The sequence below is a fragment of the Diuraphis noxia genome, unplaced genomic scaffold (assembly GCF_037042655.1).
Source record: "Diuraphis noxia isolate RWA-SAM2 unplaced genomic scaffold, SU_Dnox_SAM2 contig0003, whole genome shotgun sequence".
NCBI classification, from domain to species: domain Eukaryota; kingdom Metazoa; phylum Arthropoda; class Insecta; order Hemiptera; family Aphididae; genus Diuraphis; species Diuraphis noxia.
Genome location: NW_028301713.1, coordinates 17,713,742 through 17,733,988, shown reverse-complemented (window position 1 = coordinate 17,733,988; position 20,247 = coordinate 17,713,742). Strand labels below are relative to the sequence as shown.

The 20,247-nt window shown below is 31.1% G+C and overlaps 1 protein-coding gene across 1 annotated transcript in view; it reads right to left on the bottom strand.

The window, feature by feature from the left end:
• The window catches only part of LOC107165117 (uncharacterized), a 125,599-nt gene extending 105,945 nt beyond the window's left edge, over positions 1–19,654 (bottom strand). The window contains exon 1 of the mRNA XM_015513202.2: positions 18,875–19,654. Within this exon, the coding sequence (XP_015368688.1) occupies positions 18,875–19,145 (271 nt within the window). The 5' untranslated portion in view covers positions 19,146–19,654. The remainder of the gene's footprint in view (positions 1–18,874) is intronic.
• Between the last annotated feature and the right edge of the window lie 593 nt (positions 19,655–20,247).

Genomic DNA, 20,247 nt, shown 5'->3' with positions numbered 1-20,247 from the left:
TTATGTGAAAATGTTTATTTCTATACAACTAGCCTGTAAAAAAAATTCGATTTATTCCAAGATAATCCGGGCGAGAAATTCAGTGTTCCCTAAATTATTGGTAAACACACGGTGTATACGATATGCCTACTTTAATACCAATGTCTACTCTAACCCGAACAAAAACATATCACGACGACGACGATAACATGAGCTATATGGTGAAAGGCAAACATTACATCACGAAATTTGAATATCATGGTGTAAATATATGTATAATATATATTCATATGTGACCATATTATCATCGCATACGCGCGACCACAATTGAAACGTCATTTGGCATATATGATAATACATTCTAACATGCGAGTAATCGATAGAGCGGTCAAATGCATGCATCAAGGATAAACGTACCTCAATGCGATTATATAGGGTAGGTATGGGTTGTCACTTATTATTATCGTCATGTGTTCGTTGTCTGCATAAAATATATAATATATACTTATAAATCGTGTGCGTACAGAGATAGACCTAGTTTTATACTATATACCTATAATATATTGTATTACTATCGTCCATCTATCTCCCCGTTCGATTGCGGTCATTATTGTTGCCGATAAACCGCCATCAAAGTCGTTATTAAAGTATAAACGCACCACTAGTCAACATCGTAGACGCTAAAAAAGAAACAAAAACATCGGGTAAAACATTTGTCAGATTTTTTGCGAATTCGCCGAAAATATACATTTACGCCCGTACAAATATAACCGTACCGAATTTCTTGAGAATTGAGATCTAATAACATATTTTTGTATTGTATCATCATAGTCGTTTTACTAATAGAAAATGCCAGATGTATATTCACTTGTATAGCGTTGTAGGTAACCTTATCAAATAGGTTAATTATCAGTATTAAAATTTAAACACTAAATACTAAATATGTTACGGATCACAGAAGATCCTATATTCGAGTAAATCGAGATAACTAATAAGTATTACGGAGTTCTTGACTCAAGTAGGGCATAATATTAGAATACGGCAAAGCTTAGGTTAGGTCAGAATATATTTAACGTTTTATTCAACCTAAGTTAATTAGGTTAGGCTAACCTAACCTAACATACACGTGCTAAAAGACTCCAACTAAATCTCCGACTTCGTATGCTTAAATCTTTACTAGTGAATAACAAATACACCAACCTTAATATAAAACTACTAATGTATAAATCCCTCATTAAACCCATTTGGACCTACGGTATCCAACTGTGGGGAAATGCCAAAAAATCAAATACAAATCGTATTCAGACTTTTCAAAATATAACATTAAGAAAATTAACAAACTCCCCCCCGTATGTTTCCAATCATACTCTCCACGCAGACCTAAAAATTAAAACTATTAAAGAAGAAGCTGCTATTTATTATAAACGATTTCATAAAAGGCTTGCAACTCACTCAAATCCTTTAGTCAAAACACTCTCATCATATGCTATTCCGGGAAATCCTCCTAGGCGATTAAAACGCAACTGGTGCAGAGATATGCTGACTTAATATCATAATTAAAAAAAAAAAAAAAAAAAAAAAAAGCAATCAATAAACATAGATGTATCTATGAGAAAACTTAATGTATAACTTCAATTTATAAGTGTCATCAATGGGTGGCTGCTTTTATCAAGATATTCATGTATTGTTTTTATATTTTAGCTAATACTCTTATTGTACCCACGAGGTACAGATTGTGTATGTAATAATAATAAAGAAAAAAAAAAAAAAAAAGTTAATTAACCTCGCATAAATCGCATGGTATTAATTTGTGTATGTGTTAATTTTAAAAAAATGAACTGCATACCAATTATGTAATAACAAATAATAAACTAGGCATTAAAAATAATAATAATAATAATTTAAATAATATTAATTAAATAAAAATTGGATTTTGTACAGGATTTTTATTCTCAGACTTCAATTCTGTCGTACTTTTTAACCGGTATTTTTTTCATCGGACTTTTAGATAGAATATGGCTGAGTTATATAATATTGATTATTATAGCCACTTTTTACACAGCGATTAAAAGGCAAGTTCACTATCGTCAGCAAAGAGTATAATATATAAACCTAATAATTTAAGTTGATAGATTAATGTTTATAATATTATTATAATACACGCGTTTGTGAATTTTTTACTTTTATAGCATCATTGACCTTATGGGTTATGGCCGGCATTTAATGGCGTTCCTCGTCGTATAAAATGAGTGTATTCATGTATTATAATAGGTACAAGCCCCATTACACGTTTGTGTATGTGTTTATCTAAGCGTTTGATTAATTTTAAATAGATGTAGTTTCGTAAATTACATTTTCAGAAATCAAAGATAATTTACAACGATAATTTACTGTTTATTATTTCAAGAGTTGGCATGGAAAGATTAAAAGAATATTAAACAGTGCGGCGACGATGATTCTTCAAAACCACCTAATTTATTTTCACTTTCCTTCGCAGAAACTTTAAGTGGTTAAATGTATAATGGGTTCGTAGTTTGTAAACTAATCTAATCAAAAACTGATTGTGTGTTACATCAACGTTTTCGAAGAAGGAAAATATGTTTTATTTTTATTATTAATATTTTGCAACTAACGACTTAACAAGTTACAAGCAATAAAATATTACCATACCAAATATTTTTGCAATAAAATATTCTCAATACATTAATATTTAATCATATTACCATAATAGTGATAAATGTTAAAATGTGTTATACATTATACTCATAATACAAGAAAATGCTAACCTCTACGTACATTTTTAAGTAAATCATGGTAAAGAATAATAATAAATTAATAACTAAAGAGGAATACTTAAGGCAAAAATATAGTTTGAGTACTTCATATAAAGTTCCTCTGTGGTGTTATAATAAATACCTTAAGTTAAATAGATGTAGGTCTGATACATTTTTTTTATTATTAAATTATCAATGATCACAATATTCTTATAAAAGATAAAATTAATTACTTTTTTACGAATACTTATATGTTAATAGCTAATTAATAATTATAAATGAGTAATTAATTGTGTAGTAAGTAATAACTAATAACATAGTTACATGGCTACATTAACTAACAATATCAATAGTAATTACTATTTACATCGATATGAACGACTTATAAAATACGACCTGTCAAATGTTATGTGAACACGGTTTATATGGTATACAATATATTATAATTAATGGAATTTAACAAGTAATGAAAATAGGAAAAGTGATGTTCGGAGTGTTTTATCTAAAAATTAAATGAGAATGTGTATTTCAACACTTGTATATCGCATGGTATGGATACAAAATCTATATTCATTTCTTCGATTTCCCTGTCGAAACTAAATACAAAAATAATAAAACCAATTATTGCATTGCTTATAACATGGTGGTTAAGTTTGAACGACATGTCACATGTATATAACGAAATAAAAACCCGTGGCTTTTCATGGACGTAAATCTTATAAATCAATTTTATAGGATTTTTAAAGTTTTAAAGAGATATTACATTATATTATTACTGTCGGTCTGGCCTTATCTTTTTTCGTTTTATGTCTTTCAGTTCCGAGGATAGGTTATTACATTATTATATACCTACTACCGTTATACGCACCACACGTTACCATAAAAATAGTAATATGCTGCGACGAGTGTTTACGGAGTCGTAAAAATTAAAAATGTTTTTGTTAATGACACTTTGAACTAAATTTAAATTTGGGGATAAAATAACACGAGTCGAAATTATTGTAACAATCGGCAATAAAAGTAATTTTCTCTCTTCCATAATAAAGCTTACTATATAATAGTAATTTATATATTACATACAGATAGTGGATTATAATATTCTAATATAGTCACACTTAAATTTAATTTTAAATATAATCCGGCACGTGTTTTTTTAAATAGCATACGCAAATCGTTCCGTTTTATTATTGTTCAATTAAATAGCTACCTATATAAATATATAATATGTAGCTCTATGCATTATAAATTATACTACAATATTTGCTGTACCTACATAATATAGACGTGTACGCCCAAGTAAGTCATTTGCAGATTCAGTGTGCGAGAACTCGATTATTACGGCGAAAACGGTTTTCAAAAGCCGGACACAAAAGCTTATCATTATTATTATTATTGCGGTACACTACGTAGAAATACTACAGTAAATACATATATAATATAAATTGTCAACAAATTGGGGTAAAACTGTACAGCACGCGTATAGCCCGGGTGTATGGTGGCGGAAGCCAATAAATGGGAAATTAGTCGAATATAAACACACAGACGAGAGAGAAATGTACTTAGAAGTTACACCGTTAACAATAATGGATAATTTAATGTTTATGAAATAAATATTACCGCCACTCACAACCTCTTTTGTAAGCGTGAGTGAGTGTGTGGGTACTTCTTATACCAAGTGACTCATTCAACGAAACTCATTATTTAAAAACTACAAACGTTTTTGGAAAATATCTTATTTTTTTAAATTAAAATCCAAAATTTGGACACAAGTAATTAAAGTTATGTATATTTAAAATTTAGATGGATCTAGTCACTAGACTCTAGTGGAGTGGTATAAGGTATACTCCAAAATGTTAATCAACTACACAGCTTATCTAAACTTTGAAATATACTTACAACTACTTAATAACCTACTTGTCCAAAATTTAATTTTTTAGATCAAAATACAATAATAACGTTTAAAATGGTAAAAATTGTTGGATATATTTCAAAAACTTAGGTGTTTTCTGAAAAAAACTATTGTCCCTTATATTAACCCTTAAAAAAGGTATACACGCAAGTGTGCGCCACGTTCAAATAAAACAGACGAAAATGTAAAAAAAAACCATTATGGGTGGAAGAAATAATATGAGATAGAATTAAAAAATGTAAATATTCCAAGTTCCAAAAACCAACGGCGGTCCTCCTCTTTGCGCGGCATCACGTGTATGCCCATTAGTATTGTGCAAACAGTCCGCTCGCGAAATACAGTAAAATGTACAAATGATAATGATGATGATGATGATAATAATAATAATACTATTATTAATAATGTCAAACTACCGCCACTGCCACATCGATGAAGTCACACACAACACACACTACGTTTATATTATTATATTGTAATATTACTATTACTATTACTATTATTTTTATTATTATTATTACTCTCCGTTTTACGTTAATGGCCTTAACCGCGGCACTTGTCACAGTCTTAAAATGTGCAACACAATAATTTCGGAAATTATTACACCGGTATCCTCGCGTACTACCTAACTTCACGTCTAATATTATTTATGTACTACAATAATACACCGATTTCCGGTTTACGGTATACCTATATTACCTACAATGTGCACACTTGTCGGTGGGCTTCTGAGCGTATAATATATAAATATATATATGTAAGATATTGTAATAATAGTAATGTTAACATATAAAAATGTGTATACCTAACATGTTGTAATAACAATGTATGCACATATATACGCACATGCAGTTAATTCGATTGTTACGATTTTGTTTTCGAAAATAATCAACTCTCATCGTTTGCCGAATCGTAAGTATAGGTATTTATTTTTTCTCCTCACTGTACATTTTTTTACCGTGCTTACACGTTTCATAATAACATAATATTACTATATATAATATTGCGACAACCCATGAATGTTTTCAATACACAAGTGTCCGCGATTTGTCAAATAAATTTTTTTTTAATTTTTTTATAAGGTCCGACGAACCAATTAAAATGCATACACACATATCTGTCCACGCAGTGTTTCAATTTAAATTTGCTGATGGCACGCTAATCATTATGCAGTGAGCCTTAGGACGGTTCGCGAACGATTGAAATATATATTTTAATCAGTGCGTTTCTGTATGTTATTATTTTTCCCACTGCATGAACTACCATATTAACACGAATCACGTCGCGAAATATTAAATTACTGTCGATGATAATAATAATATTATAACTTATATCAATGACAACTGGGAACTAGTTTCTATCTTATCGTCTCAGATTTCTCGTGTGATCCAAATTTCTGAACATTTTATCTGGTTAGACAAGTATTAGCAGTACATGCAGGACTTGCATTATTTTTTTTTGAAGTGGCACAAATATTATATAGCTTATTGAATAAACGTATATAATAAAGTATTATATAAATTTATAATACTATTAAAGTAATGTATATGGTAGTGACACACAAGCACATGCATATATATATATATAAAAATAATATAAAATATTCGACGATGTGATTATAAATATGAGGCAAAATATGAAAATGTATGCCACGGTCACAATATATAACAATATATATTATTCGCATATTACAATAATTGCAATAACTACTGAGTATATTATATGTTATCTTGAAATTAAGTACTTACATATACGTACATATAAAATAATCTTAACATAATTTTTGCAAATTTTATTATGCCGGTATCATATGTCATATTATACAACACGAATATTTTATAACCATTATTATAACAACGAGCTCATTAATGTATTAAACGATTGCCAAATATCCGAAAACCCTTGAATTCAATAAACATTTTATTATAAATATACTCATGACTCGACAACAAACAGAAAAGTATAAAATATGTGCATAAAACACCACATTGACGAGGTTTATATTATACATAATGGCTACGAGATAATACAATAATTTATTCATTGTCGTCGAGGAATATAATATAGACACTCGAGGAAGAAGCCGGTCGGAAATCACAGGCCACGGTCGACCGCGTAACATAATAATATACTCTCTCGTTAAATTCCAATAACAATTATATTATAAATTATAATATTCGTTTGCATCGTAAATCGGTCGGTCGATTGGCTGCCGGTTGTTGTTACACACGATTTTATCAAAACGATAATTAAGAGGATGTCGTGCACCATTGTCCATTTGTTTTCTCTCTCCGACCCATGCGCAATACAAAATTTACGTGCAACAAGATCCAGTTTTATGTAGACAGTCTAAATAATATTATAATGAATTGATCTATTATCAAAATTAAAGGTAAGAATATTATTATATATTATCTGTGCACCTTATATAGGTTTCTATTAGTATTTTAATAGTGTTATAGGTATTTTAAAATTATAATATAGGTACCTATTATCATATTATGTTGCATAATTATATAATCAACTTTTAAATTAAAATATCAATAAAACATTTAGGTATGGATTATGCGATGCTTAAGCTAGAACTCATACGTGTAAGTTTGATAATAGGTCAATACACTCAGATATTAAAGCTAACAAAATAAAATCGGAACTGCAGTTGAACAAAAATTTGCGGTGTTGCGTATAGGTCAGAGATACAAAACATATAATGCGCTTACATCCTGTTAGGGACGAAACGCTGTTGCCACTCACTATTTGCTTATCTATTTTAAATGATAACATATGTATTATGCATTACATCAACGTACCTATTATTATACACGGTTTGTTAATTGCCTTCTCCATGCGTATTTGAATGTATTACAACACCAAGACGATAGAATGGATATCAGGACGTTTCTCGTGGAGTTGGTGGCTTGAGATTCCTACATTCTCAGATAAGTATGATAAACCTAAACGATATAGATTTATCGTAGTCATAGAATTTTAGACAGTTTAAAAGGACGCCACACCTGCATGTGTTGTTCATCCGTCATACAATTGCATAGCATAGCAAATTTCACGCTCAGCAGATCACGTTTATCTCCGTGAGTTTAAAATTTAGAGTAAATTTTTAATTGTAAAATAGTAAATTGTTTGTATATCTAAAAATACTCATAACTTACGTTAAAATTAAAATATAATAAAAAAAAACCATCAGATTCCCTAGATAATAATCGTGCCTTTAATTTTATAATAGGTCAATTCATTCTAAATTTTAAACTCACGGAGATAAACGTGATCTGCTGAACGTAAAATTTGCTATGCTACGCACTTGTAGGAAGGAGACAACACATGCGGGTGTGGCGTCCTCTTAAATCTGATCGGTATCACTAGAACTGCGAACAGCGTGCAAAGAAAAATGTATTTATGGATTAGACCTTTTGTGTAACTTATATTATTATAGATGTATAGGTAGGTACCTAATCGGGCTAATAACATTGCAACCGCCACCAACCATCGATTAAAAATTATAATTTCGTTAGGTTAACGAATAGTATACCGAACATAATATGCGTAGTTGCAAACAATAAACAATAATTTACACACGAAGAGAATACACTTTGAACTCTTTCCATCCTCGTTCCGCGAATAATTACATTTCCCGTCTAGTGCGTATTTGATTCAATTAAACTACATTTGCATAAATTGTTTTTTTTCTTTTTACCAAATTAAAGGACATGATATTATACTATCAGTTATATTCTATAGTCAGTCAGTTGTAGAAATAGCCAACAAGAAGGTGGAGGCAGTTATGAATGAGGAGGCGGCAGTTATGAATAATGTATGGATAATAATAGAAATTACGAAATCGTTATTATTATAGTAACAATATTTTGATATGATAAAAATATGGTAGTATGTTACCACCTCGTAGACCACAATAATATATGGGCCTATAGAAAATAACTATTATGAATAGATTAATAATTTTAACAGTGAAAAACGGAAAACTCACGAGGGCAATGGACCATGAAGAACACAAAACAATATTTCTGATGATAGTACACAAAAACTCTATACGAACACTGCTGCCATACTGTAGGTACAGGTATAAAATATAAAAATCCAACAACTCAAGTAGGTATCACGATGACTTTAAAAAATACATGCAAGTCCCAAAAGAGTTTGTCAAAATGCAATAGGTATTTAACGAAATTTAACGTTATCCTAATGAGAGCCGACGGGTCATAATACTTTTAGATTCTGAACGAAGTGATGAATGTATTGATTTTACAATGATGTGTGTTTTTTTTGTGTCTGTGTACAGCATAACTAGTCGAAATAATGCTTCGATTTCAAACTTTGGGGGTGGATTCCGATGTAAAATTGAAGATCCTTGGTGTATTATACAGGTCAAAAGTAAACATTTTCCAACAGTTTTCAAAAAAATCGATTTTTTTATATGGTTGTAATTCAAAAACTAATCACTGTAAATACTTGAAATTTTCACCAAATGTTTATGGTAGTGATATCTATATACAGATTAATTTTCAAAAAATTTTGACTCTTTTTGAGTTATTTATAGACCACTGAAATTTTCGATTTTTTTTTGAAGTGTCGGTAAAAAAATGTTGGACGACCAAAAAAACTTGAAAATTTAATACACGGTTCCTTATGAGTTGTTCTTATTGTAGCTAAAAAAATTAAAAATCGTAAGTCACAATTTTTTTTAATAAGCGTTTATAGTTCAAAATGTTATGAAATCTGTCGAAAACGCGAAAATTTGCAAGTAATTTTGAAGTTGAAAAATCATAAAATTTTTTGCGTTTATAACTAAGGATTCAAAATACAACACTAAGTTTTCCATATGTTTTCCTTCAAGTAGCTATAGAAAAAACTCGAAGCATCATTATAGGAAATATTTTAAGTGCGTTTGAATTTTAAATTTTTACGAAATAGCGTAACGATAACGATTTATACTGAAACGATTTTAAATATTTGTTATTATTCAAAAAGTATAAGTCGTAGATACTTGAAAATTTTATCAGTTATTTATATTGGTATTTTCTTTACATTATTTAATTTTCAAAATATTTTGACTTTTTTTGAGATATTTATAGACGACTGATATTTTCAATTTGTCTGAAAACATTTTTTTGAAGTGTCGATAAAATTTTTTTGGCCCTATCAAAATACTTGAAAATTTAATACAAAGTTCCTTATAGGTTATTCTTATAGTGAATAAAAAATTATAAGAATACTTTGGCACAATTTTTTTCAATTAGCATTTGAAGTTCAAATATTAACAAAAATTCGTCAAAACCATGAATATTTTTTTTTGTGTTTGTCATTACGTTATGGGGTAGTAAAAATGCTTCGACTTTTAACTTCAGTACCTAGTTTAATCAGAAAGTGAATCTAGTTGATACTTTGGGGGATCAAAAGTAAAAAATTCTTAATATTTTTCTAAATAATCGGGATAAACAAACTAAAAATTAACGGAAAAACAGGAAATTTTACGTACAATCAGTTTTCGACAAAATCGATTTTGATTTTTGATGTAACTTTGAAACGAATGACCATTGATACATGAAATTTTCACTGAATGTTTATATAAGTACCTATATTCTATCCACCATGAAATTTTTAAAATTTTGACTTAAGTTTAACTATTCATAGGTATATGCAATTTTCAATCATTATTAGTTTTTTTTTAAAATTAAAATCGATAAAAATTTATTTTTTAGGTAGAAAATCTTGAAAATTTAATACAAAGCTCTTAACATATTATTACAATAGCAGTTGAAAAATAAAAGAAATTCATAGTTACAATTTTTTTTTTATAAGCATTCAAAGTTTGAATTTTGACAAAATACGTAAAAATCACAAAAATTCACAAATTATTTTAAGCTAGAAATTCATAAAAAAATTGTCTTTTTTAAACTAAGATTTAAAAATTTAATATAAGATTCCTTACAAGTTATTCAATGTTTATCACAAAAAAAAATGTCCTCCGGAAATGCAAATTAAATTTTTATAAGCATTTGAATTTCAAATATTGACAAAAAACCATGAATATTTGCGAATTTTTTTGTAGTTCAAAATTCATAATTTTGTTTGTATTTTTATCTATAAGGTTATAAAATTCAACAATAAGTTTTCCATAAGTTTTGCTTCAAATAGCTATAGAGCTTTTTTTATTTTAAGTATTCAAACAACATAATACTCAACAAATTGAGCAAATCGTAACAAATCGATTTTCTCTCCCTCTCTATAATGTACATATCTAAAATTTTCTATGGTCGAAGGGGAGAAGAATACGCACGTCAATTATTCCTTAACTATGAGTTTAAACACCATTTATATAATCATATAATGTTTACATTTTAGGATTGATCTATAAAATATACTGGTGTTTATGATTTTATTTATTATATTAAAATATTAGGTATATGTGCAAATACTTACTTTAAGGTGACTGGCCGTACACAACAACGACAGAACACAATATTGATTATTGTATATTGTCAAGAGAAGGGAAGGAGTGATAAAACTGAAAGATTCCATTGTTTTTTAAACGCACCGAGTAAATAACAGTGACATCGACATGTATAAACTATAAAACCGTTAATGGACATTTAAAAAAAAAAAACACGTTCAGCAGTTTTTGGAAATCACTATCGGATTAAAAACATATCTGTTTGAATGTGATATAATCCTATGATATAATTTTAATGAGAATATTATGTTTTATTAAATAACAATGTATTGTGCGTTATATAAAATAAATTAATAACTAACGAAGTCCGCCAGTAAAGAACAAACAACAATCATAGGCGATGTGGATAGATACTGAACAATAATAAAAACAATACAGCATTTTTGTACTTTAAAAAAAATACTAATTTCGATGTAGGCTATAAACAAAATATTATTATGATGTATGTCTACGAAATACGATTTATTATTGTCAAATAAGCTACTTATATTACATCAATGATTATAATATGTATTTAATTATATAGTCCACATAACTAGTTCACATGGTTTCAACGCCGTAATAATATTATGACGGCATATAAAAGAAAAAGATGAATTTAAAAAAAATTCTCAGAAATCCTTCACGCATAAAGCAAAACAACAATAATATCGTTTATATAAAAAAAGGGCACTATTTATACGCTAATATAACCGTTCCGCATATACGAACAATTTATTGACCATACCCGCGCCCTCCCGAGAGAGTTATAACATCAGGAATCCATTTAAATGGTTTATATTATATTATTATGTGTGTATTTGTATACAAATCCGCAACCGTAACGATTGCACAAGCGCCGTACGATAAATCCCCCTCCTGGGTCGCTGCAATCACTTTTTTAAAACTCTATAGTCATCTGTAAATATTGTGATCGATTTTTAATTTTCAAAAATAAAGAATAAAAGAATAAAAACAAACTACTTGTTTTAGATAGATATAAAAGTAATAACAGTAGCTCGGCATGACGGAGGTCGGCGGTACTATTTACGATATCTAAATTATTATTTATTACAAACTATAAACTTAAATTATTGTATTGAATGCTACCCATGTGCATTGTGAATATTGACATTGTTATCGAATAGTATTTCTATAAAATATGTTTGTTTAAAAAAAAAAAAATATGTTTGTTTACGCTATAATTAAAAATATATAAAACGAAACGCAACATGACGCCACAATGGCCGTCACACGATCAAATTAACCATGTAATACTTCCACAGTGAATTCGACTATACTGATTATACTGTACTGTGCTGTTGCTGCTGCTGCTGCTACTACACAGACAGGTGTGAGACTGATTAAAAAAAAAAAATACTCGACATGTTTGTATACAGAGGTATTCGGAACGTATAATACTAAAATGTGTGATGATAAATTCTTTATTGAATAAACATAAATGACTCTATTAATATCAGGCTTATAAGTTATAATGTATACCTATTGTATATAATATTATTTTAATAAGTACCTACGTTATATGGAGATTAATTTATAGTAAAAAGTAAACACTGTAGAAAAACGTTAAGAACGCTCGGAATTATATACACATTTGTGTATTTCTTCGATTCATAAAACGATTTAATTTTTTGATAGTTTGTTTTGCACCTAGTAATTAATGCATATAGCCATGTAGCTGTAAAATTTATATATAATTTAGCAGCCACGGTTTTAGTGAAAATCACATTATAATATTATGTCCGGCGGATATGACGTCACGAATTATTATTATTTGTGGTTTTTGGTGAATGTACATGATTTGAAAGTTTGCACAGCGTCTTCTATCATTTAACATTTAACTGCGTGTAAAAGAGTTTTTGTATATTCAATTTTAAATACAACACCACAACCTAATTGACCATCGTTTTTGTTTCCAAACAAAACACGAAGACGACGAAGTATCCCGCGAGACAATTGTACCGCTACATTATTGTCTCTATATAGAGAGACGATTATTGAATTATAGAATTTAAACAACAGTAATATTAAAATATGTGCACAATATATACTTTATGAGTACCTAGACACATGGTTTCATGATTGAAGGTGTCAGCAGGTATTTTTCGATCACAAGCGAGAGAAAGGTAACCGACAAGAGTTGAAACGATATCGTTTCCATGAGATTTCTGAAACTACCCTACACAATGTTTTTTGATGCCAAGCATCAACGACGGATTCGTTTTTTAATTTCTAAAACCCTTCGTCATTATATTGTTGCCGTTTAATAGGCGTAGTGTTGCGCACGTTATATTTGAACAACGATGAGCAAAGCAAATATAATTTTTGTGCCGTCTTAAATATGGAATAACACATAATACAATATATTGCAGCGTATGCATATACAGACACGTCCTCGTACGAAAAAGGAAAAAAGGATTACAGTGGCGAAACGAATTACCATCAACAGCAACAACCGCCCCTTTTGTTTGTTTGTCATATTACGCACCGAGAATAAAATAATAATAATATAATAATATGACGTGCAAAACGTTCGATGGTATACAAAACGGAACTTCGACGCAAACAATAATACAATAATAATATTCGCTAACCTTTGCGCGCCAATAATATCATCTCTTTCTCTCAATGGCCAGGCCCGAACATTATTATAATATTATTATTATTCGGTTAGCAACCGCCACCGCCAATTACGCGCACGCCTTTGCATCAATATATAACATATATACGTATATACATTATACATATTATAAAGGACGCGTGGGTGTACTCTTTGTTTTGCCGTATTAAAACGACTCTATAATATTATATTGATTCTCCGAGACCACGTCCCTTCTATATTATATCCTCCCTTCTAGCACTGGAGTAATCGATTTCAATTGCTGTCGGTGTGAAAAAATAAAATGAAACGTCCCATACAATATGTGTAATGTGTATATTGTGTATAATATATGATATGTATATAACTGCAAACGGTTAGCGAAATATACGATTGCTCTGACCGACAGCGAGCGTGACGTGTACACAACACTTGAAATTTAGTACAACGCTGAAAGACAACGCGTGGGATGATAATAATGATATATTATAATAAATATCATGTAGTTCATAATATGTCATAGCGGGATCCACAGAATATATAATACCACAAGTATTTATTTCCAGAGAAAAAACTAATAATATCACATGGTCTGATTCGTCGAAAGCCGTCTATATTTTAATATTTGGTGTACACGCCAATTGCATTCCATGCATATCAAAATATTTAAAAATTAAAATTACAATCATTATATCATTATAATATGTGAATCATTGAAATATGTATGTGTATAGGTACATAATATAAATTAATACTAGGTTCGATATACGAATATATAATGGCGTATATAAATGCGCTGTACGTAACCTATGTAATATGTTTTTAAATTTAACGAAAAAAAGTAACAAATACTAGTAAACTTCGATATTAAATAATAAACTCATTATTTTGTATCTAACTAGTTGAGATTGAACACTATATAAACTACTGGTTATCAAAAAAATAATAATTATGATTATTATGTGTGGGTTTGGCAATACATAAAGCAGAATGGGCATTTCTATAGCGTCCGTAAATAATTTTATATTTTATGCGGACGGCGACGACCAACTTTTTTATTTAATGAATCACGCGAAATGACTGCAGAACTATGATAATAATTAGTCGCCGTCGTGTTTGCTTTCCAAAACGCTTATTAAACACACAACAACGACGTGGTAATAGTATAATATTCATTGAATCGAAACCGTAAAAAGTATAGAAAAAGAAACCACCGAGTGCGAAATACCGTAGCCGTCAACATAATAATTTAATAATATTAATGGCATTACAGGATTGTTTGATCTTGATGTTTATATTATATACTTATTTTAACTTTTAACTCTATTATATATTTTAATACAAGATAGGTTAGGTATTAACCTATATTAACTATTATAATGAGAGTCATCCGGAAAGGTTATTCCGATTTCCTAGAATATATTATCTCAATAACGTAATGCAGCGTAATAGTATACGTAAATAGTAAATAATACCACGAAATATCTTATATATACCGCGTTTGAGTAAGTCTCACACATCCCAATTAACTCTTCGGTTAATCAATGTAATTTAAAAGTGGTTTTTTTCTAAGATAATCTATATCAGAAATGTATGCCATTTAATTGAAATTCTCCAACATGCAGGGTAGTACATTGATTTCTATTATGTGACGGCATATTCTAACAATGTGGTGATCCATTTTTTGGCACTCGTTATTTCAGAAAACACATACGTTTTAGAAGTAATCTAATATAAATCGTTATACGAAAAAAATGTTCTAAAAAAACATATTTTTGGTATTTCATCGCTATTATTTTTAAGTTTAATCCCCATTCCATACTATATTTGTATTAACCGTAATCTAAACTTGTAAAAGCATGATTAATATGCTGAAACATTGAATTATCAAATAAATGAAAAAAAAAATTTTTAAGTTTTTCACTATTTTTAATGATAACATACATTTAATTTCATATTTCGAAGCAAAATATGATTTGGAATATTCTGATATACAAAAATCGAATTTCGGATAAGATTAATTGTTTCCTAATTACCCATGTTTAAAGTTTTGATGAGCAGAGTATAAAAATCGACCGACATTTTGCGGAGTAACACTCCACCACTCTATCTTAACCTTTAAATACTTAAAACATATAAGTTATAACTAATAAACTGCTTATCCAAAACTAGGTATTTATACATTGAAGTATATACTTTAAAAATATTTTACTTTGTAATGAGAAATTAAAAATGAATTAAATTATTTAAAAAAATTATATTTTTCGTTAGAAATATGTTACTTTAAAAGTCTTTAACAACTTAAAATTACAAGACAATCTTACAATATATGAATAACCGGTGTAGCGGTATATTTAAGCGTATAACACATAGTTTTATTGTATATAATATAAACTTCGACGGCCAAAAACCGGTGTAAAATCGTTCGATGTTTCAGGGTTTCTTCGAAATTTCTCTTCTCCACACACATAAAGCAAACATGTTTTTTTTTTCTATTTAAAATTAGATTTTTCATCTTTGGCGTATATTATGGCGACAATATAGAAAAAAAAACAAAATAACATGTCGAATAACGATTTCGGAATTGTATGATGCCCGCGAACCGGTCGAGGGAATGAGATGAGGTACCCTATACCTACATTAAAGAAAAAAAAATATCATTCGTATTATAAGATTGCGACGATTATGGGGTAGAATAGTATAGATTGTGTGTATAGATATTATATATATATATAGATATTGTCGGTAAGTTTTATATAGTTAGGTACCATTATATAGCACAGTCGTGTGTCGATGGGTGGTACCTATAATATATATATATATATATATGTGCGAGTGTGTATGTATGTAATGCGCATCACTCGGTAGACGCTAACAAGCCGGTCGATTATCAATTATATACGGCTTGGCGTTCAATTATTGTTGGTGAGATAGGACGGGTGGGGAATATTAACCGATCGATTATACTCGACTGGCAGCCGCCACTGACGGGCCTACACAGTCATCACGCGCTAAAATTACGGGATAATAATATAACGTAACGTTTACCCCACCTCGGGCGTACTGTACCGCGTGCTCGCAGAAAAACCTGTCACGTCGCTTCGAAAACGGTCGATTGTTAATGTTTATTATTATTTTCTACACAATAGTACAATACCACGCGTGTGTTTCCCGCATACATCACATGGTTTGAAATTATTATATATTATATATTATTAATTACTGCGCACCAAATCCGAGACGACCTTTCCTATTTATTAATAATTGACGACAATATTTTCAATACAACATCTACAAAATTTTTCCCAAAATGTATAATAATATATTTACTTTATAATAGATACTTTTTATCTTTATTTTTACAATTCGTCAGATGAAACAATAAGCAAATTCAATCAAACGTGTTTGACGTTTGTTTAACGAATCACGTTTGACGGAAGTAGCCCGCGCCCATTGAGACTGCATAACCTATTTCAATACCTAATTTGGATTTTCAGGATTATTGGTTTTCAAGTCATATTAATAATATATCTATTACGGGTTCTGTTGAGTAGCTGTGAAAACGTTAATAGAATAATAGTTTTGATTCTTTCTGAAAATTTTAACTCTGAGATCCAAATTGTGTGGTTACAGAGACATAGGATGAGAAAGGTAGAGAATTTATTAATTGCGCTTGACGCGATATTTTGAAATGTTTCAATTTTGTTTATGTTGGATTTTTAACGATAAAAATTAAACGCGTCTAACGGAAGATACTAAGATAGCTATAATTGCACCTAAACAACATTACGTACATACAGTTAACTCGTAATAGGATTATATTATATTACTATTTTTATTATGGTAATGCGCTTATAGTCCCGTATGCGTTTTATTTGTTGTTTAATTCTAGTTGGCGCCTGCACAGCACCTGAAACGATACCGCTGCACTCCCGCAGTGCAGCGTAAACGACATATTGTTAAGACGTCAATGAAATTACACCTTTACATCGAAAACTCACACTTACACACACTTATGTATTAATATGACTATGCATGCGTACCGTATAGTTTTCAAATAGTATTTTTATTGTGCAATAGCACATGCGGTATGCTACTATTTAAACGGTTCGATACAGAAGAAAAAAACTGCAACTATATTAGGTTATTGATTATAGTACATTACATGAAGATAATTATTAACGTCGTTTGACGAAATAGGTTTGTATGTAATACAACCACCAGCCCGGAGAGACGGAAAAAATAGTTAATTGTAAAAAATGCGACAATAATATTATACTGTAGCGCGAAACTACTACTACTTACGACCTACATATATATAATTTATATAATTATTATTCTTATACATATCTAGTTACGGACGGATTGGAAAAATAAACCAAATTTAGCCTACGCCACGGTATATAATAAATAATTAAACTTACGGATTTGAATTGAATCGGTCGGAAGGAGAAAAACTTGAATCTGGAGATTGTTTTCTTGGGCGCTGTTATGGTAAGGTCGTAACCGGAAACGTTTTTCGCTTGTGACATTATATCAAATCGGTGATGATCTATAAATATTATTCCGCGACCGCGAAGGACGTGATGGCGCCGCCGCCGTGATTTGTTACGCGCGGACAATAACGGCGCGAGATAGAAAAACGAAACGTACAGCTGCAGTCAAGGCGAAGGTAAAAATATTATAAGAAACGATGAAGGAAAAAACAAAAGCAGCTAACGTATAGGTACGCAGCGTTTTGTGTCGAGAATATAAAAACAGCACAGTCACGACGAGCAACGAAAGAATGAGTGGAAAAATTCCACGACTATATTACTGTACATAAATAACCATACGCTTGCAAATCCCTGCTGATGTTGATTACCACGGTATATAAATAATTATATAACACGGTTAGGTGCGAATATGTAACTAATATGTTACTACGTTACCTATATACGAGTTTGGATACATAATTAATCAACGCTACGCGACAACGGGCAGACGTCGTGGTGAGGCTAACCTGGCTCTAACAAGCGACCAACATTTTGTTACCAGGGTCCAGGGTATGTATCAAGCCATCAAATATACAGAACACGATGAGTATGTCGTGAATGCTGTTTAACAACATGACAATTATGTGGTCGTCTTACCTTTGCGTTTCATCTTGGTCAGGTCCAACACAGTGCCGTTTGGCCGCTTGGCCGTCGACAGGTTCAGTGGCTGTTCATCGGGGCCTCCTTTGGTCCATCCGAGTATATCGGCTACATTGTGGGCGGTTGGCGTCTTGGGGGGGTTGCCGTACACGTGGGGGTGCCACGTGCCAACAACGGGCAGCTCCGGCGACGACACAGCCGCTACGACCACGCCGGCCGACAGGTCCACTGGCGGCTTCCTGTTGCTGCAGTCCATCATCATCAACATCTCACACGGATCGCGTCACACCGGTGCGAATAACGACGACAAACGACGACGGATGACGACGACGCATCTCACGCGCGCGACACACACTCGCGCGCACCCGCAGACAACGCGAAACCACCCTTAGCGCACACTGTACGGTAATATTAAATTATAATATGGTATTATCGAAACTCTTTGTTGGTAAACGAAGACGAGTCAAAGCGCGCGTAACACTAGGCCGAAAAAAAAAATTTAAAAACAACCCGTCGCGAAGCAAGAGAGACGACCGGACACACGGTTCGTGATTTAAGATGGTAAAAAATAATTATAACGACGACGATGATAGAAAATACCGTATACGAAAATAAGACACGCGAACGCAAGTACACTAGTGCAGAGTGAGAGAAAATGATATTATTTATACTGTTATTACTATTATTAAGACGACGACGACGACGACGAGGACGAGCGCGCGTATATAACGTCCGTACGAACGGTCGGCTGATGACTATAAACGTGACTGTAATGCGAGTTTAACAGCTACTGAACGGGTGCGCGGGGCGTGCGCTCCTCTCCACCGCGCCGTCTCGTGCCGTCGTCCCCACCCTTTTATAGGGTCCGCTGCCGCCTTCGCCGCCGCTTGTTGAAAGCTAAACGGTTCCACCTTAAATTACTTTTCGACGGGTTATATATATATATATGTGTGTGCGTGTGTATGTATGTATATCACATGTATATTCCATATATATTATATATTATTTATACGATTTTCTGTCTCTGTTTCACTCTAACTCTATCTCTTTATTCTGACACAGTTTCTCTCTCTCACGTTTTCTTCACTCATTCCTGGAGACGTATCTCTCTCGCTCTCTCTCTCTTTCACAGCCTCAATCACCGCGGTGCGCTTATCTGTCTGTATAAATTATTGCGAGACTCACCCTGACGACGGTGAACCCCAAGCTAAATTTATATAATAATATTACATATTATAATATGTAATATTGTTATAATTATTCTCTCCGTGCATCTTATTTATCGTCACTAAATGGGCGACCGTATTATACTACCATTTTCAGTTTCTGGAAATGATTCACTTATATAATAAATAATAATAAAATACTTA